Below are 21,060 nucleotides of genomic sequence, written 5' to 3' on the forward strand. Positions count from 1 at the left end.
GCGGATATGATTACAGTACAACAAATTTGCTCAGCGCTGAAATGCACCAAGAACATGAAGGCTCCCGGGTTTGACGGTATATTCAACTTGATCTTGAAGAGACTCAGCATGAAAGTGCAGTCTCTTCTAACCGCTATCTTCAACAGATGCTTGGAACTGCACTACTTTCCAAGCATCTGGAAAGTAGCAAAAATCATACCAATCCGCAAGCCCGGTAAGGATCCAACATTGCCTTCAAGCTACAGACCAATCAGCCTCCTTTCAGCGCTGAGCAAATTGTTCGAGAAACTCATTCTCAATCGTTTGCTCAAGTTTGTCGAGGAAAATAACATTCTCCTTCCGGAACAGTTTGGATTCAGAAAGGGGCACTCCACCAATCATCAGCTAGTACGGGTGATGAATAACATCCGAAGTAACAAAGCTGTATCCAAGTCCACAGCCATGGCCTTGTTAGACGTTGAAAAGGCGTTTGACAATGTTTGGCATGACGGACTTGTGTACAAGCTTTGTAACTTCAACTTCCCATTACATCTGGTTAAAATCACCCGAAACTACCTTCAGCAAAGGTCGTTTAAGGTATCGTTGAATGGTTGTCTTTCAGACACGTTTTCCATCCCAGCAGGAGTCCCGCAAGGCAGTCTGCTGGGCCCCTTGCTTTACAGCATTTACACTTCCGACATTCCTCCCCTCGGTGACGGTTGCGTGTTTTTCCTGTTCGCAGATGATACCGCAATAGCCGTCAAAGGAAGGATGCCTCGCGAAATAACGAACAAACTTCAACGATGCCTTAACGCCTTTGCTGATTATGCCACCACGTGGAAAATCAAAATCAATGCCACCAAAACACAAGCGATCATGTTCCTCCATCGGCAATCGCCCAAACTGAAACCGGCTCCATCTTGTACTGTAATCATGGATGGCACAAGGGTTGAGTGGTCCGCCGAAGTAACCTATCTCGGGATGTTGTTCGATGAAAAGCTCCTCTTCCGTTCGCATGTAGAGAAAACAGTAGTCAAGTGTTCTGCCTTGGTTAGGTGTCAGTGTTCTGCCTTGGTTAGGTGTCTGTTTCCGCTGATTTGCCGCAGATCTCGCCTCTCAAGGGTGAACAAACTGGCCGTCTACAAACAAATCATAGCACCTGCGATCCTCTACGCAGCTCCGGTGTGGGAATTATGTGCACAGACTCACAGGAACAAAATCCAGGTCGCTCAGAATAGAGTGCTGAGGATGGTACTTGATCGTCCTTTTGACACTAGAATAACAAATTTACACGAAGAGGCAGGCATTGCCAAAATAGATTCCAGAATTAACGAAATTAAGACTAAATTTGCACAAAAATGTAATTTACCAGAACATGCTTTGATAAGCAATTTGTATATAGTAGATTAGGTGTATATAGTAGTTGTAGGTTAGTTGTAGTTGTAAATAGTAGTTATAAGTAGTCTTCTTTTTCAAATTTTCAAGCAAACCAATCCCACCAAGGTGGTCATTCTCTAAAACAGGCCTGATAGGACTAGGAACTGTAATTAATAATAATTGAAATTTCACAGGAACTAAAGTTGAAAAGACGCATCTGTGTCACTTGATAAGTTATACATGTAAACCACACAAATTCAAGAAATATAGATAATTTAAAGTCTCTCTCAAAAAAGTCTCGCTTTAGGCTCAGTTTCGATTCACCCGTTCAACGAGAAACAAGTGTTAAGTGTTCGGAAAAGGAGGCGCCAAGCGTCATCGGAAGGTTCTAGGTGAAAAATCAAGGGTACTGCCAAGCCTGTCATTCGTCGTCTGGCTCGACGTGGTTATGTCAAGTGTCTCCGGTCTGATCTTCGAGGAAACCCGAGATGTGCTGACAATATGCGCGATGCCGTCACCTATACAGAACACGCCAAGCACAAAACCGTCACGGCCATGGATGTCGTCTACGCTATGAAGCGACAGGGACGTTTTCTGTACGGTTTCGGAGGAGAAAACTTATCACCAATGCAACAAAACGGCCCTCTTCAGGGCCACCAAGTACATTTCAGAAAAGAGAATAGAATTTATATTGACTATCCCCTGCTTCCATGTTTGGTTACAAGATGACAACTCTGAGAGCAGCGGCGCCCGTGGTGTAGTGGCAAGCGTCCCAGCAGGCATGGGTTCAATCCCAGTCAACGCTGCCGGGAAGTTCTGAGGCATAACATCTCTGATCACGCCTTCCTTCGGGGTTCCCGGTTCATGAGTTGATGGGTCGATAAGTAGGGTCCAGGTGTGGGTATGCACAGTTGAACACTCCCAACTGCTCATTTGGTAATAACTTTTCACTCAAATGTTGAAATTTATTTTTCTTTAAAGTAATTGATAGATTAGGCTCATAGTTTACTATAGATATGCGAAGATTAAACATTAAAGCCAATCAACACTAATCAATTTAACACTTAAATTCCGAGATGTGTAGTAAGCATTTCTCACGTCATTTTTACAACGCAAAAACAAATACAGTTTACTACTAGCATTAAAATCTACTTTATTTTACATATCTTTAACAAGCTTACACTCTATTCTATCTACTGCTTCAAAAAGAACTATGTTCCGTCAACTGTGTGCAAAGTTATTATAGCAAATGAGCAGTTCGTGACCAAAACTGTGTATGCCAAGCATGGGTGTGGGTAGCATTGGTGCTCAGCACGGAAAACAAATCCTAGGAAAAAACAGCATTTTGTGTGGTCGTTGCGGGCTGTGCTGAATTGGCAACAAAATGTTCCGCAATTGTATCCTCCCTATTCGTACACACCCGAAGATCGGAGGCGAATGTCACTTCGACTTTTTTCACCTAGGAACTGTGAGGTGTACATAGGACTTAACCTCCGCATTACCCTACCCCTCATAGTTTAGTGTGTGATGATGGCACCACTGTACAGCGGATGCCGTGTGCGGCAACCCTAGTATCGGCATTCATCGAGTCGTAAGTATTTGGTTAGGTAAGTCACGTTTTATCGAGTCAATTGGATTCCCGTGTCAAGTGATTTCTCGGTAATAATTAACTGGACGATTACTTATTCCTTTCGGTTGGGTAGTTGGGATACCACAGGAACCATTCTCTGATGACTGTGTTGGGGAAGCAGCACATGCATGTACGTAAATGGTGGATTTGTTAGTTATTTCGACGCTTTTGGACAATGTTTGACATATACCACTTTTTCAATAGTTTCAATTTGAAAATCAACAGTCAAGAGCATTGTTATCGATGCGTAGAAATGTTTCTGATCGATTGGTGATAAAATAATTGAAATTGGTCCAGGGGCAGCTAAGTTATTAACGTTCAAAATCTTTCATAATTTCATTTTTCGCTTTTCATAAATTGTACCCCCATCTTCCCGAAAGACGTAGTCCTACGTCAAAACTAACCCATCTGGTGGATGATGGCACAAGCTTCCAAGAAAATTCTATTACAGTGAACCACATTATTTTAATGGATTTCTTCGCCAGTTAGCCGTATGTCACTTCGTTTGTGCTATTGTTACTTAAGTCAAAGTGTATTTACCAGGATATTCGGGAGAATTATCAATTACGTCTCCTTACGTGCAGCCCATTCATCATTTTAGGACCACCGAAATCATCTTAGTTACAAACAGTTCGATTTATTCACTTTAATAATGAGAAAGCGAAACGACGAACGTACACACTAATATTTTTTTACAGTATACTGTAATTTTTTACCGAATATGGAACAGCTGAACATTCGGTAATCGATTCGGTATTTTTTTTTTAATTACAATTCGTTCGGTTAATTTCTCTTCACTCTTGAGCTGTCAAAAATTACTAACCTGGACTGTAAATAATGCTGAATGATTGGTAAAGCTTACAATAACGTTCAGTAATGTTTTTACCGAAATATCTGCAAATTATTTTCCTTTGTGGTTATATAAGTTACAATTTAACCAGCAATAATTACCGAACGTTTTGTTCCATCGATATGTCTTATTGTGTTTTCATCAAATTAAATGATTACAACACAGCAAACGTTTTATTTAACACCAAAAAATCAATTAATTTAAATATTTGCGACGCCTAGAAAAGGGTTATCCAGGTCCAGGTCCAGCAAGGGCAACGTGCGCACACATGACATTGGCTTTTTGCAGCTGAGGGTAACATAAGGTCGCCTTAAGTCCAAGATGACTGGCAGCGATGGCCTAGAATTGAATTGAAAGTAAAATAATTATCCACTCCGTCGATTCAGCGGACTAAAGAAAAATATTAAAGTACTTACTTTTCACACAGGAGAACCAAAGAACACTCAACCTGGAAATAGCGGCAAAGGATGTTTTTGACAGTTTGACATTTACAAATCTGTTCCGTAATTTTTTACAAGAATCTGGTACTTTACTACCGTATGTTTTTGTAAAAGACTATTTTTACAGTACGTTCGCCACAGTATTGTAGAATTGCAGTAATTTACAGTTTAGATCAGTAATTTTTATTTACAGTTTTCGGTAATTTTCGGAAAGTACGGAAATTCAGTATTATTTATTGCTGAAAGTTGGTATAACAATATATTTTACAAAGCTTTCGGTAAAAATTATATTTTACAGAACGAATTCAGCAAAAAAAAGTACCGAATGGAATTTAAGAAATTTGGTGTGTACACTTTTCACGGGTTTCTCAGCGCTGTTACTTAAGTCAAACGGCATCTCCATAGAAATTGGGTGACTTAAGTAACATCGAAAACTATTTTGATCGGAAGGTGATTACGTCAAAAAGCAATTTGACTGGTAAATAAATTTAAAAATGTGCTTTGATCCTATATTCGGACAGTATATAGTGTAATAGCAGGAGAATCGATTGACACTGATAGCTCGACTTTGTTTACCTTTGTTACATTCGACGTAATGAAAATTTGCTCTTGATATATTGATTAATCATAAAATGTAAATATAAATTTGAATCATTCTAAAATTAGTAATATTTTTGAGTGTATATGGTGAGTTGTTGAGCACCGGAATTGAGAGTAAAAGAGATAGAAATATAAATTTACTCATTCACTGGGGAAGTTTGAATGACTGTGCATCATGAATCATGATGGAAATGTCAAACAAAAAGGCAAGAGGGCGAGAGTCTGAGAAGGAAATAAACAGCTGTGAGCAGGAGTTTTCAGTGATAAAAAAGAAAATTTCTTATAACTTCTTAAATAGTGATTGAATTCGAAATCGTTAACAAAATCTAGTGAGTTTAGTGTACGATCCATTTACTGAGTGGTGGAATTAAAGATAATCATTGTGTGTGCGAATTATTCGTTGATTTTGGTGAACCACCTTCCGTAATGGATTCAATTCCGAAGCAAGCAGACACATCCGCTAGTGACGAGGAACGATTCGAGGATGCTTCGAGTAAGGAATTCAACGAAAAGGCCGTAGACGAAGTCATCGAGCAGGTGGCGGGAGTGCACATTGGTAATTCGCTGAACACAAACACATCTGCCTCTTCGGAACAAGCGGATAAATTTGTGGATTGTAAAAGCGATGCCGAAAGTGACGAGGAAAAGAACGGGAGCAAGTCGGAAAGCAGAGACGATGATGATTTTATAGATGACGAATCGCAGCGGGACTGGGAGAAAGGATTAACTGAAGAAGAGAAGCTAGCCAACAAGGCGAAAGCGGATGAGCTCAAAGCTCAAGGAAACGACCTGTTCAAGCAGGGCGAATTTGAAAAGTCCGCAAAAGTGTATACGGAAGCTCTTCGGGTTTGCCCGGTGGAATACTCGGCGGAAAGGTCGATTCTTTACGCCAATCGAGCGGCAGCAAAAACCAAACTTAACTTTAAACCCTCGGCCATCGATGACTGCACCAAAGCGATAGAGCACAATCCCATGTACCTGAAGGCGTTGCTGAGGTAAGAACTGTTCAATGCACACTATTTTTATTACTCATTCTTATTACAAATTATCTGCATGCGGTATAAGCACAGACAAACAGGCATAACTCATTGAATATTATTTACATCGCCGCTAAAACACTACTGCCATCTGTTGAGTACACTGTGACGGGCAGCTGTTGAGCGTACACTCAAAGATAAATTAAATAAAAAAAGCTTAAAAAATATGCAGATTCCCGCTTCACCTTATTGAGTCCGAGCCATGATTACTTCGGCAGTAGTCATGCATGATTAAAATCGAAATAATCTTTCTAGTATTAAATTTTATTCTTTTTCAATACTTATATCAAATTAGAAAAGATTAAAATTCAATCAAAAATTATTAAAATAGAATCTAAAATGATTGAAATTTATTCAAAAAAAGATAATCTTCAATCTAATCAACCATGATTTAACTGGGATTAATATCAGATACTTATTTTTTAGAAAGAGGATTCATTTTTAATCATTCGATATGATTAAACTGAGTTAATGTCAAATTGATTAAATTTCAAGCAAAATGGGAATATTTCAATTTATCAGTGTACTGGCGAAAGAGTGTAAACATCAAAGGCAAGGGAATTGACTATGCGCGCCACAGGCTGCGGTACTACCAATTAAAACTTTAAATTGGTCGTTAAATGCGTGATGTCTGTTTGTCTATGGTATAAATATACTTCCTTTACGATTGCACCACTACTGTTAATTCACTCATGCTACCGGTGGTACATCGTTTCCTTCAAGTATTATTGAATCCACTTCCAGGCGTGCGACCCTGTACGAGGAGGCGGACAAGCTGGACGAGAGTTTGGAAGATTTCAAAAAGATTCTGGAGCTGGATCCGGCCAACGTGGAAGCGAAAGCGGCCCAAACCCGACTGCCGCCGAAGATTGAGGAACGCAACGAGCGACTCAAAGAGGAAATGATGGGTAAGCTAAAGGACCTGGGCAACATGATACTACGCCCGTTCGGTCTGTCGACGCAGAACTTTGCGATGCAACAGGATCCGTCGACCGGTTCGTATTCGATTAATTTTAAGAGCGGAAATTAGTTATCATTTTGTTTGATGCGATACTAGGTGCGAGAGTGCGTGTGTGAGATATGATTGTGTGTTGTTTTCGTTGTGCCTAGCGGCAATAAATAATGAACCTATGGAACGGAACGAACGAAAAGAAGTAATTTCTTTTTTTTCTCAGTAGTGATGGTCACAATCTCACAATCTTGCTTTCAGAGAGCCATAACTTGATAATCAATAAATATTTTTAATTATTTTTTTAGAAAAGACCGTGCATTTCGTAGTTGCTCGCTCCTCCGTGATTGATCAGAACTATTGCACTTGCACAGAGAACCACGTAGATGGTGCATGGGATTAGCTTTCCATCTTTAATGTACAAGCACGCTAATTCACACTATTTATAGATCAATCACAGCGCCGGTAACGTCCTCACGGTCTTTTTGGGAGGGATGGATGATTAGTTCGACGTCCATTGTTACTAGAGACCGAATACACCTCTGCATATCTCTACGGCTTTCACGGGAAAGATAGTTGCGTTAGTGATTTTAGATCAATATTTAACTGTGGTAAGTGGTGCGCGATCGGTTGGTTAAAGCAGAATTCATTTTCATTTAAATCTAGTGGAATAAGGCAAAGTGAAAAATTGCAAGGAAGATAATTGAGTTACCAAGCCTCGTCAATGAATATTCAGTTTTCATGAAGAGTGAATAGTGACAGATTATTAAATTGCTGATTGTGACTCTCTAAAAGCAAAATTGGCAGATTTTATGTATCAAACACATACATTATACCCTTCTTGAAACTCACTCAGTAACTCAGTATACATAACAACAAATGATTTCAGATACTGAAAAACAAATGTTTATAGCAAACGAATGGCCGCTATCCTGATAATCGGACATTTTTTTTGGGTCGAAGGGTCTCCGAATTGTATGAAATATTGCACATCACATGTGATAGGCAGAGAGGTTATAATTATATGAATAAAAAAAAAAATTAGGGTGGTTAATCTGAACACCTTTTAATTTAAACCCCGTTAATCTGTACGCCGTGCAAACTAAAAATAGTTCAAATTGCAATCATGCTTAATGGGAAAAGTTATTTCAATACATATATACTACCCATAATCGCATATCAGTCCCATATGGATAGGAAATCAAGCAAAGGTGGGACTGATATGCGATTATGGGCAGTATAACTCCTACACACTTAGAAAAAATCACCGACTTCGGTAATTCATTTACCGAATTCTCAACAGCTGAACGGTCGGTGATGGTATCGGTAATCGAGAACATTACCGAAAAATCTGTAAACAGGATCAGCAAAATTAGTTGTCGAATTTGTAGTCGACTTTACCGGGGAACTGTAATTTTGAGGACGATATGCAAATCGAAAATTACTGAGAGGTCTGTAATTTTTTAAAAACCTAACCGACTCAACTGTAATTTGCTTTAATATTGTTTCAAGGTGGCGGTCACTGCAACCCATGCAAAAATTTGGCTGCAATCGTGATCAATGTGTTAGTGTTGCAAATTGCTCCACCAATGAACAAAAACAAGTTTTTGTCGGAAGGATTCGATGCTACACTGAAAACAGGGAATCATTAGATGAAGATTCCAAATGCAGTTTTCAGATCGTCGCCAACGGGAATGGAACTTGGACCGACAGAAAAAAAACAAGCAACAACATCGGCCATCTGTTATCGGTATTTATTTAGATAACGAAAATTAATTACTTACGGAAAATATCTACGATTCGCTCATCTTGGTGTTGCATAACAGCTTTCATAATTCACTTTTTTATTTTTCACAAACACGAACGTTTTCAAAGTTGATCGAAAATCACAATATGGTGGATTTGACGTTTACCAAGACCGTTACCGAACTCAGTAATGGAACGCTTTGTTTACCGAAACTTCAGTAAAATATTTCACCGAAGACCTACCGGTAAAAATGTTTACCGTTTTCCGAAATTTGGCCATTTCATTTACAGTTTTCAGCAATAAAGCGAGAAAATACAGAAACATCTGTAATTTTTAGCATTACCGATCTAAGACGGTATTTTTTTTTACCGAACTCAGGGTCTCTGTTTAAGTGTGTAATTTCTATGCAAGATGATCAATTCTTCAATCAATAGGCCGCATGAATAAAATAACTAATATACTTTCCCCTGCTTTTCTTACGGAGCGAGTAAACTGCCATTATACGCATAAGAGTCCCACGGTGCATAAGGATTGCATAGAACATGGGACGGTTATGCGTAGAACGGCAGTAAAGTAAACCCTTTTATTCATATGATCAAATCACACAATTAGAGCATCTTAAAATGACGTTTCCATTTCCGTTCAATTTGGGAATATCTGAAAATTCTGTTGGGATTACACTGGAGTCGCTTTTTACGCGGGTGATACGTCCCGCGTAAAAAAAAACCGCGTAAAAAAAAACCGCGTAAATTCCGGAATCCGCGTAAAAAAAAACCGCGTAAATTCCGAAATCCGCGTAAAAAAAAACCGAGTAAAAAAAAAACCGTGGAAGAAAAAACCGCGTAAAAAGCGATATACCGCGTAAATTCTGAAATCCGCGTAAAAAAAAACCAAAATCCGCGTAAAAAAAAACCGCGTAAATTCCGGAATCCGCGTAAAAAAAAACCGCGTAAATTCCGAAATCCGCGTAAAAAAAAACCGCGTAAAAAAAAACCGTGTAAAAAAAAACCGCGTAAAAAGCGACTCCAGTGTATACGAATATTTACATGTCGTGTAAATCCGATTTTCTGTTATTTTGTAGATTTGATTTATGATTTTCCAGAAATACTTTGGAAGTTCGCTAGAATCCTCCTTAGAGTGCTTCGGAAATTTAATGCTGAGATTTTCCAAAAGTTTTCTATAGATTCTCCAAAATTCCATATTTATTTTTGATCACATATACAGTACACACTAAGATTATTTCACCGAAATCTGTTAAATTTTACCGAAATCTCAATAGCTGAACGTTCGGTAAACAGTTCGGTGATTTTTCACAGATTTCCTGTAATTTTTCACCGAATATCTGTGAAAAACGTTCAGCTGTTGAGATTTCGGTAAAATTTCACAGATTTCGGTAAAATAATCTTAGTGTGCATATCTCAAAATTGAGCGAAAAATCAATTTTAAAAGCACATTTTTTTTTCGTAATTACTTTATTTGTACAGGCTCAATCGAATAAACTTTACAGAGCCGAGTTATCCTTTGCGTTATACATTATTACTGTCTTATATTTAAAGTTAAAGGAACTGGACCGAGTACTCGCGGTCGTCTCGAGGTTAGTGGAGATTTACAATTTTTTGGATGGGAAAAGGGAAGAAGGAGGTTTTAAATGTGGTTTACGATACAACTATTTAATTAATCCTAAAGCATGAAATTATTTCTATTCATCTTGAAAACAAACATTGAGAAAAAAAAACCCCAGACGTACAAAACACAAACTTAACACAAGGTTAATCAAACTTACAATCTAAGGTTAATATCCTTAAAGTAAACATATATGAGTTTCATAAACTCCAGATCGCGTCTAGCCAAAATATCCCGAACTGGAACATTAGGTTGTCTACCTCGAGCCCGAAGGGAATCATAAAAATGTGATTTGACTCCACGATACTCCGCACAAGACCAAAGGATGTGATCAGCGTCCTGGTAACCTTGTCCACATTCACAGAGATTGCTGTCTCCGAACCCCACATGGAACAAGTGAGCGTTTAGACAATAGTGATTGTAAATGAGACGAGACATCACGCGTATGAAGTCTCGACTCAAGTCCAACCCTTTGAACCATGCAAACTTCGACACCTTAGGGATAATTGAATGTAGCCATCGTCCCAAGCTCCCTTCACGTCAGCGACTGCTGACGATAAATAGAGAAAAATTCACTATAGGCGATTTGTCGATCATAAATGTCGCCTTCCATAGCGCCACCTTCGCAAGTGAATCCGCCTTCTCATTGCCCAAAATTGAGCAATGCGAAGGGACCCACGCGAAGGTGATGATGAAAGAGCGCACGGATAAAGCACTAAGCAGCTCTCGTATTTTCAAGAGAAAATACGAGAAGTGCCTTACCGGCCTAATGGAACGGATAGCCTCGACAGAACTGAGACTATCCGTAAAAATAAAGTAGTGGTCTGGAAGAAGTGAAGCAATAGTTTCCACAGTGTAGTGAATTGCTGCCAGTTCAGCCACATACACAGAACAAGGAGCTTCAAGTTTTCGAGAGGCGCTATGAAATTCATTAAATACACCAAAACCAGCGGACTCCTCTATTAGAGATCCATCTGTGAAAAACGTTCTTGCAGAATCAACATGGCCAAACTTTGCAGCGTATAATGACGGAGCAATCATAGGACGATGATGCTCTGGAATTCCGCGGATTTCCTGCGTCATAGATAAATCAAAATTCACTGAATTGCCGAAATCATAGAAGACTACACGATTAGGAATATTTCTTCAAGGGCTGACATCCTGTGTTAAATATAGGTAGTACAAAGTCATAAAACATGTTTGAGGATTTAGCTCCAGAAGCTTCTCAAAGTTTTCGATCACCAGTGGGTTCATTACTTCGCAATGGGTGAGGAGCCTCAGAGATAACTCTGAAAAACGGACGGATAGTGGCAACATGCCCGCCAGCACTTCGAGACTCATAGTATGAGTCGAGTGCATGCATCCTAACGCGATACGAAGACAACGATACTGGATCCGTTCCACCTTGATGATGTGCGTTTTAGCTGCCGACTGGAAGCAAAAACTACCGTACTCTAAAACCGATAAAATCGTTGTCCGGTACAACGTCAGAAGATCTTGTGGATGGGCTCCCCACCACGTTCCGGTAATTGATCGAAGGAAATTGATCCTTAGTTGGCATTTTCGTCTCAGATACTCAATGCGGGATCTCCAGGTGCATTTGGAATCGAACCAGACCCCGAGATATTTAAAAGACATGGAATGAGTGATCGCTTTACCCAAAAGTTGAAGCTTCGGTTGTGCTGGGCTATGCTTCCTAGAAAAAAACGACCAACTCAGTTTTCTCCGTGGAGAATTCGATACCTAGCTGAATAGCCCAAGTAGACAAATTGTCCAAGGTATCCTGTAAGGGTCCTTGCAGGTCAACCTCTTTTGGCCCTGTGATAGACACTCCGCCATCATCTGCAAGTTGTCTCAACGTGCAATTGTCACTAAGACAATTGTCAATTTCTCTAACGTAGAAATTGTACAAAAGGGGGCTTAAACATGAGCCTTGGGGGAGACCCATGTAGCTAAATCGAAAAGCTGTAGAGTTTCCATGAGAAAAGCTCATATGTTTCTCTGACAGCAAATTGTACAAAAAATTTTTAATTAATGGAGACAATCCACAAACGTGGAGTTTCTCTGAAAGAACTTCAACGGATACTGAATCAAAAGCCCCCTTAATATCCAAGAACACAGAAGCCATTTGCTCTTTCTTAGCAAAAGCTAACTGAATTTCCGAGGAAAGCAACGCGAGACAGTCGTTCGTTCCCTTACCCCTACGGAAACCAAATTGAGTATCTGAAAGAAGGTGGTTCGTCTCAACCCTCGTCTCAAAGGATCATTTTTCCATCAATTTCCGAATACACGACAGCATCGCGATGGGCCGATACGAATTGTGATCCGACGCGGGTTTATCAGGCTTTTTAATGGCTATCACCCTTACTCGTCTCCAATCGTCGGGAACAATATTGAGCTCCAAGAACTGATTGTACAAGTTCAACATGCGCCTCTTAGCGACGTCTGGGAGGTTTTTCAGCAAGTTGAACTTGATTCTATCAGATCCCGGGGCAGAATTGCCACACGAAAGGAGAGCGAGTGAAAGTTCGACCATTGAAAAAGGCTGACTGATTTCGTCTACCGAATTCGCGGTTTCGCGAGGAATCAACTGCGACGGCACGGAATCCGGACACACTTTTCGCGCGAATTTAAAAATCCATTGATCCGAGTATTCCTCGCTTTAGTTGTTAGTAGACCAGTTACGCATTCTTGCGCCGTACTCCAAAGCGTATTCATAGACGTTTCGCGCGACAATCCGTCTACAAACTGCCGCCAGTAACCCCGTTTTTTGGCCTTGATGAGGCTCTTGAGTTCGCGTTCAAGACATGTGTATGCGTCGAAATGCTCGCGTGTTCCGCGTTTCCGAAAAAGTTTAAACCCGTCGGACTTTTTACGGTAAACCTCCGTGCATTGTTGATCCCACCAGAGCAGGGTGTCACAATATCAGCTTCAATCGACCAAATCGATGCGACGAAAAGACTGCTGGCTTTCTTTTTCTGTTAAAGTCGAACAGCTTCGCAGCATTCTAGAACCTCAGTCGGCGTGCACAAACAAATGTTCAATCGCTTGTCTCTCTTTCTCCCGTCGCTCCATTCCCAACAAACAATTTTAGCTGCAGATTAGCTTATACAGCTAAAATTTGCCTTATACAGCTAATTTTTGCCTGTATAAGCTAAGCTGCAGCTAAAATTGTTTGTTGGGTTGGTCTTCCTTTTAAGCTTCGGTGAAACGGATGAGCGAAAGAGCGCTCGACTTTGATAGTTTTTTTCTTTCATGAAACACATCAACAGAGGTTTCATGACGTATATGACGGAAAATGAAATTACACATTTAAAGTATTTCTCACGTAAAAACACTTGAAGATTACACGTAATATGTTTAATTTATCTTCCATCCACATATTTATCTAAAAAAATTAACGAAAACTGGACATAACGCATTTTAAACAAATTGAAAGAGCGGTGATAGAGTGTTCGTGAAAGGGGATTGAAAGCCATAATGAGGTTTCGTTTAACTAGAAAATCGACATTACTTACATTGAAAGCGATGAGCAAAGCAACGACGAGAAGATCCACAGCCAGCGTTTCCTTCTAAGCGTGCTTCTTTTTCATTATCATTTCTTGCTGATAGTCTAGCTAGGCGTTATAAAAATGAAGCGTTGAACACGTTTGTATGAAGCGAACACCACCCGGTAAGAAATATTGTCAATACTTACAAGTATTGACAATAATATTGATGATGTGAATACAGAAATATTGTCAATACCGATGTATTGACGTCAATATAAAATGTATTGACAATACGATTATTGTCAATACAAACTGTCGTGTAGGGTTCACTTGAGAGAAACAAAACTCGAGTTCATTTTAGGGCTTCGAAAATGTAGAGCCCTGATGGTGTTTTCTTACGAATTGACGAATCGCGGCACCGGTCGTGTTTGAGCTTGAAGTGCGCTGTCGACGATGAGATTAGAGAGGAAATTATATTCCTCCAACGGCGGAAGCTCTTCCACTGACGATACTGAATCGCCAATCGCGGATTGGAACTTAGTCCAATCGATGTTACGGGTAAGATCATACGCGACGTTAACGGATTCTGACGAGTTGAACCCACTGACAATCGAAATTTTGATCGGCAGATGATCACTACCGTGCGGATCCTGGATTACATGCCAAGTGCAATCCAACGATAGTGAATTGGAGCAAAAGGTGAGGTCTAATCTGCTACCATTCGAGGATGGACCAGCCAAACGTGTTACTTCTCCATTGTTAAGTATTGTCGTGTTGAAGTTGTCGCAGAGATCATAAATCAAAGTAGAACGGTTATCATCGTACAGCTCCCCCCAGCCTGTACCGTGGGAGTTAAAATCTCCAATGATCAACCATGGAGCGGGAAGTACCGCACATATGTTGAAAATTTGTTTGCGATTAACAGAGACTCTAGGAGCAATATATACAGAAGCAATACAAAGGCTCTTACCTTTAATGGTAGCCTGACATGCGACAACTTCAATACCGGGGAATTCGGGAAGATTCACTCTATATAAGGAATGGCACTTTTTGATCCCCAAAAGTACCCCTCCTCCACGTGAATCCTCACGATCCAATCGAATAATGTTAAAATCAAAAAAAGGGAGATCAATTTCTGAAGAGAGCCATGTTTCACAGAGGGCAAATGCATCGCAATTATTGTTATGGACTAAATACTTGAACGAATCTAATTTCGGAATAAGACTTCGACAATTCCACTGTAGAACAGTGATCAAATCCCCGACCTCGTTTGGAAAATTATCCATCGAAGGAGATGATAGCTGCAAGAAGGGGCCATTTTGAAGTAAATTGCTTCAAGAAGGATTTCACAGTGGGAAGCAATGTGAGGACAATGCTTTTCAGAGGATCAGAAATGTTGAGGTATTTGAGAATACCGTCTACAATGTCATCAAATGAGAACAACCCAGATGAAGAAGGGGTTTCTGTTCTTAAAATTGGGGCATCAGGGGTTTTGGATGTCCCCGGAAGAGGTGGAAAATCCTGAGTATAGTCAGTTCTGCGGAATCCAGGAGGAGTAGAAGTCTCCTTTTTTCCACCACTCCTTGATTTGGGCAAGCTGATTTGGGGTTCTTTATTTGCAACAATCCGCGAACGGATGCGCTTTCGTTTCCGTGCAGAACCTTCCGGAAAACTGAAAGAAGTTCCCTCCTCAGCCAAGTCAGAGTCAGTCTCGTCATCTGACAAAAGAGAAAAGGGATTTTTGTCAGTGGTCGATGGCGTGGCTGTCTTAAGCATTTCTGCAAAAGACCGCCTGGAACGTTCCTTAAGGGAGCGTTTCATTTTGTCCCCGAGCTGTTTGTACGCCGGGCACGACAAGAGAGCATGAGGAGGAGTTCCGTTGCAGTACACGCATTTTGGTGCAGTAGCTGCGCAGGCGCCATCCTCATGCTTCTCGCCGCATGTGGAGCAGCGTGCCTTGTTGCCGCAGTGGAAGGCCGTATGTCCCAACCGCTTACAATTCTGGCAGTTCATGACCCGAGGTACAAACAACCGCACAGGAAGAAGAAGTTTTCCCAGCTCGATGTATTGAGGAAGGGCAGATTCAGAAAAGGTCACCCGAAACGAGTCTGTGGGGGTAAAACTCTTTTTACCCTCGCTGAGCGATACTGACTTCATTCTATGAACGGCCAGTATCTTTACCGGAGGAAGCAAGGGGTTCTTGAATCGGCCAACCGCTTGCTTCTCCAGTATCTCGGTGTTCAGGCTCACCTCAGTGACCACGCCTTCGATATCCACATCAGAGGCTGGAATGTACACCCTATATTCCAGTGTGAAAAAACTGGGAAACAGCAATTTCATTGGCCTGTTTCAGGTTAGCGACGACCACACGAAGTTTGTTGTGCCTAACCTTCGTTATTTCGGTCACGGCAGAGAATCGCTTTGTGAGATCATCAGATATCTGAACAACATTCAAGGGTTTGTTTTTGGGCTGAAAATAGACAACCCATGGGCCAGTCGAGTCATTTGGGTAGGCCCGCAATCTGGAGCTTTTCTCAGCCTGCCCATTGACAGACTGAGACGACGAACCAGGGATGACATCACCATTCTTCTGAGATGAATGGTCATCCATGTCGTCTTCTGACAAAACATCCATTTTGTTCAACTAGTGGGAGCGCAAAACGCTCTCCCACTGAACGCACAGACACAATACACAGAAAACACTACAAACACAGAAATACAAAATGAAAATTTAACTAATGGGGGAGTAAAAGAAACAAAAAAAAAAACAAAAACTTATCTGATAATCCTATACTACTACCACCGAGCGTTATATGTGTAGGCGTTTACACAGATGGCTGGGAAGCGACGCGCAGCGTGGATGACCTTCGCTGTGGTGCACTTGATCGAGTCGCGACACTTAGCGCACATAGGCGCACGATGATTGATGAACGATGAAGATGTAGAAACGGGTGCTCACACTCGATGATGATGATACGTGAGCGGGTATGCGTGAGCGCGTATGCGTGACCACGCAACGATGATGTCCAAATTGGTTTGCGAATTACCAATAGCACGGATTAATCGTTCCGAAAATGATACTTTCTACTACAAAAAAAAACTCACTTTTCGAAGAATTTACCGGGAACTATGCCAGGAGTCACTTAGTTAGAAAAAAAACTGATAATTTATATCAAGCGAATACCGAGAAAACTTCCAAAATAACGGAGCGCGAAACAAGTCGACCGTACTTCTTGCTAGGACGCAGTGAGATGCTATATAGTGACATATCCATATGTATTTTTGTGGTGCGACATAGTGGAAACGTGAGAGCGTAATTGGAACATTTATCCTATACAATATAAAATTTAAAATTAGCTAGGAAACTAACTTCAAAGTGAAGCATTTTAGTTACTTGAAGGTGTCACCTGGGACGAATAAAGATATACCTAATTAATATATGTCAAAGCCAGAAGTACTTGAAACACGTTAAATTTTAGTTTAAAAGCATGGGTTATGATTGTGTAGGTAGATTAGAGATTTCAGTTATTTATTAAATAAGACTAAATACATAATCATCAAATGAACTTCAATAAGAGAATTCAAAAAGTCAATTAACAGATAGGGCGCGGGGGTCCGCTTAGGGAGGCAACTGGCCTTTAGAGTTGTATAATAAATCTTCCTATTTAGTATATTTGTTAGTTACAGGCAACCCTAATAAAAAATAACCATAAACGAACGATAACCCAAATCATTGAACTATTCCATAAATGGTTTGGATGATACCCAGAACACGTCGTTAAGCAAATTAACCATACAATTTTTATTAGGGAATGCCAATAGCGAAAGTCATATCTTCAATTAGGCGCTTACGAATAAGTGAAGTTTTAGAATAGGTGTGTTAAACATGTTGATAGGTTTGAAATACGAATTAGGATTTTTGTGCTTTAGTTTTCGGTAAGGTATGATGTGTTAACTAAACCCTTTTGAGCCAATTTTCAAAAATCAAATTGATTGAGCGATTTATTGAAAAACACCTTCATTGAAACATTGCGTTGCGTTAGAAAACAGTATTCTTCTCTAACGAAAATTTGCATAATCTAATCACAATTGCTGCAAATAGTGCTGGATGGGCCGGCAGGGCTGAATACGGATTAAAACTAACATAACTCTTAACACTAAAATGATCTCGGAACTAACACTCAGCCATCGCACTTTTAGTTATATATTAGTTTTATTTTCCAACTAATTTATCTATGCTGTGAGTTATATACTCGAAGAGGTATTGGATAAATAATCAAAAAGTGGTTAATTAAAATCATAGTGGAGCCAAGGATCATGAGAGGTAATTGTCAATAATTCATTAATTAGTAGAAATAACCATATTATCCTGTAATTGATATTACTATTTTTATATATCAATTAAATTAGTCATAACAGAGTAACAGAAAGAGTTTAAAAACAGATGGGGAAGGACAATAGACACAAGCTAACACAATACACAAGACAAGTTGGGGTTAATACACAAGACAAAATGACAAAATAAGTGACGATAGAAGACAAGACTGGGACAAAAATCAACCTTGGAAAAAAAAAACAAGAATGCGCAATTATATTATCAAAACTATTTGGATCAACACAAAAACAACAGTGACCAAACGGGCACCATAGTCTAGGAACGTCTGTGTGTTGATTTAAAATAGATGCTCCTAGAAGTAAAATTTATCAATAAAAGGGGTTCAGTGTAGAGTTTAGGCAAGTATATGCTGCCACTGTGATCACTACAAAAAAAAAAAATTAAATTTAACATTAATTCTAATCGAAAGGAATGCACTCCAAACTTTCATGATTGTTCCCCTGTCTAAACCCTGATACTTTCTTTCTACAAAAGCTTATTGTATATACTTAATTTTTAATTTGAAATGGAGTTAGTTTTGATTGAAGCTATTTGGTGCCAATTTATTATTTACTCGTACTTTATACGAATACGATCTTGTTGCATATTTTTTTAAATTTTATTTAAAAACACATATATAAATGAATGGAAATTCTATTGAATGTTCTAAACGAGTGTGTTTATTGGTGCGTTAATTCTTGACAAAATAGCTAAATCACCAGTCTTCCCTATAGAAAATATAAAAACATGTCTAGATTCTAGATTCATCATTCAATATTCCATCAGTTTCAATTATCTGGAGTACTTTTGAATACTTTCTGATCAATCTGCAATTTTGAAAGAATATATGAGATACTTCATTTGTATGTTCTATCAGTTGGAGATCTTTAGAACTTGATTAACCAGAAGTCTTGAAAATATATCCAAAGAACTTTACTAATATCTTCGCCAATCTGGAGATTTTTTTGAATATTATCTGTTGTTATGTTATAAATTATGTCTAAAAGAAGAAAACTCCCTTATGTTTTACAAAATTTCCTAGTAGCACGTAATAACCTTTAACTCCAACGCAGGCAACGGCTGTAATTAAATTAATTCCATTAACTACTGCTTTAATTACATTAATTACACAATGTAGAACATCAACTACTTTTTAACTCCATTAATTGCAGTCGAAATTTCGTAATTAAAGTACATTAATTACATTTTCAATACAATTTAATTACATTAAATACGGATAGATAATTTCAATTTCCGTCAGTACTACCAACCGCCCGCATAGAAAAATACCATTTCTAGAACAGTTCAAACTTCACTGACACCTTACTAGCTATGTTAACTTTTCACAAAATAGTTTTGTTATGGTTTATGGAATGTAATAAACATTAAAGAAACACTACTTTCAACTGTTACAGTTTCTGGTATGTTTCAGCTAAATTTTGTTACGGTTGATCAACTATACTGAACTGTTACAAAACATTACGAATAAAAGTTGTAAACAACTTGTACAACGCTTACGTGTTTCGATTATGGTTGCTTTATGTTTTTACAATTTGTACAAACAGAAGAAAACGCTTTTGATTGAAACGGTGCTCGTGAGTTCATTGTGTTGTTTTGTTCGTTATTTTATTTTTAAAACCCTTGGTAATATTAGCTTAAAGCATAATTCATATTCATTTTATATTAGATCAATAAACATGTTACCAAGAGCAAGGGAGGTGTCCACAAAAAGAAATCTTGTAAATCACATTAAAATTAAAGAACAACCAATGATGGCTGTATTCCGGATAAGCTACGACAGTATTTATTATAACGTCAATAAGTATAGTAATTTATACCATTTCATAGTATATCATGAAGTTAACAACAATGGTTGGTTCTAAACCGTACTACCTTATTCGAAAGTTAATGGAAATAGTTTCACATATCCAACTAGAACCTTTTCTGATGTGGTAAGGCTATAGTTGTTTTGCTAAAAATGTATGAGAAAAAGCGAGATTTCGTATGGTGAACGTTCTTAACCACCCATTGTTCATATGGTTGGGTCTTCGAAAACCTTAATCAATATGGTCAAAACTTTATCTAGGTATGGTTTGATTAAAGTTGACTGAACCTTTCTCATTATGGTTTTCAGAGGAAGATAAACCATTTTTAATGTGGTAATCGTATGGTTGTGATTTATGCGGGCGGTGACCACTCGTGTTTATTTCAGTTACCGTGGGACATAATTTGTGATTAGCCCCGGTCCCTTTCAAATTGTATCATTATTTATGTACGGTCCTTATATTTGAAATGACGTTTCACATTCATCTAGTGATAGCAGATTTTCATTCGAGTAATCGATTAACGAACCGAAAAATAAAATATTTGTAATCGGTTATATCATGCCGACATAAGCATTAACTTCTCCAGAGGATCATCACTAGACTGATGCAAAATTTTAAATTTTCGCTCCACAGTGTTCAAACGGTTCTAAATCTGGTCCTGATTAGCCTCCGAAAGTTTGAACTCATTTGATAAGAAACTGACTTGGCACAAATCATTTGAAATTTATATGGAAATTACTATGGAAAAACAAAACTATTTGTTCATTGTCTTCTAGCCTTTTTACATATTGTACTGTTAACAAACTTTGCAGAAGATCGTTTTCAGCCAAACGTCAAATTAAATAGTCATTAATTGTTTAAGAGATTGATAATATTATGGCAAGATTAAGCAACTGTATTGTGGGCAACACTGTATTCTGCAGTGTGACATAGTAGTCATGATTGTTGTCCTCTATTCTACACTGAAAAAAGTTTTGACTTAGCTTCTATTAGGAAAGCACATAATATTTTTCCAAAAACAAAAAATAATGATTATTATCTGAATATCACATAACATCAGAAATTCTATGTGACTAATCATATAGATTTCATTGGACACATAACGTTCATGTGATTTAGTGGTGCAAGTTCCAATT

At 38.9% G+C, this 21,060-nt stretch overlaps 1 protein-coding gene across 2 annotated transcripts; it reads left to right on the forward strand.

Annotated features, from left to right (window-relative positions):
• The first annotated feature begins 5,118 nt into the window (after nucleotides 1-5,118).
• Nucleotides 5,119-7,048, forward strand: Ttc1 (Tetratricopeptide repeat domain 1). Of its 2 annotated transcripts, none has more exons than XM_065222732.1 (2): nucleotides 5,119-5,871; nucleotides 6,637-7,048. In XM_065222732.1, the coding sequence occupies exons 1-2, from the start codon at nucleotides 5,303-5,305 to the stop codon at nucleotides 6,941-6,943; spliced, it is 876 nt and encodes a 291-aa protein (XP_065078804.1). In that variant the 5' UTR covers nucleotides 5,119-5,302; the 3' UTR covers nucleotides 6,944-7,048. The 2 variants fall into 2 exon arrangements, with proteins under 2 accessions (XP_065078804.1, XP_065078805.1); XM_065222733.1 differs by having other exon boundaries at nucleotides 6,658-7,046.
• The last annotated feature ends 14,012 nt before the right edge of the window (nucleotides 7,049-21,060 follow it).

Source organism: Ochlerotatus camptorhynchus, unplaced genomic scaffold (assembly GCF_037179485.1).
Source record: "Ochlerotatus camptorhynchus isolate MF236.1 unplaced genomic scaffold, CSIRO-AGI_Acam_v1.1 ptg000177l, whole genome shotgun sequence".
In the NCBI taxonomy this organism is placed as follows: Eukaryota; Metazoa; Arthropoda; class Insecta; order Diptera; family Culicidae; genus Ochlerotatus; species Ochlerotatus camptorhynchus.

Bases quoted from the DNA above. Each gene is read 5' to 3' on its own strand.
- Ttc1 (XM_065222732.1), top strand. From the start codon at position 5,303: ATGGATTCAATTCCGAAGCAAGCAGACACATCCGCTAGTGACGAGGAA. The intron at 5,872-6,636 runs GTAAGAACTGTT...GTTTCCTTCAAG, and splicing joins TACCTGAAGGCGTTGCTGAG to TATTATTGAATCCACTTCCA.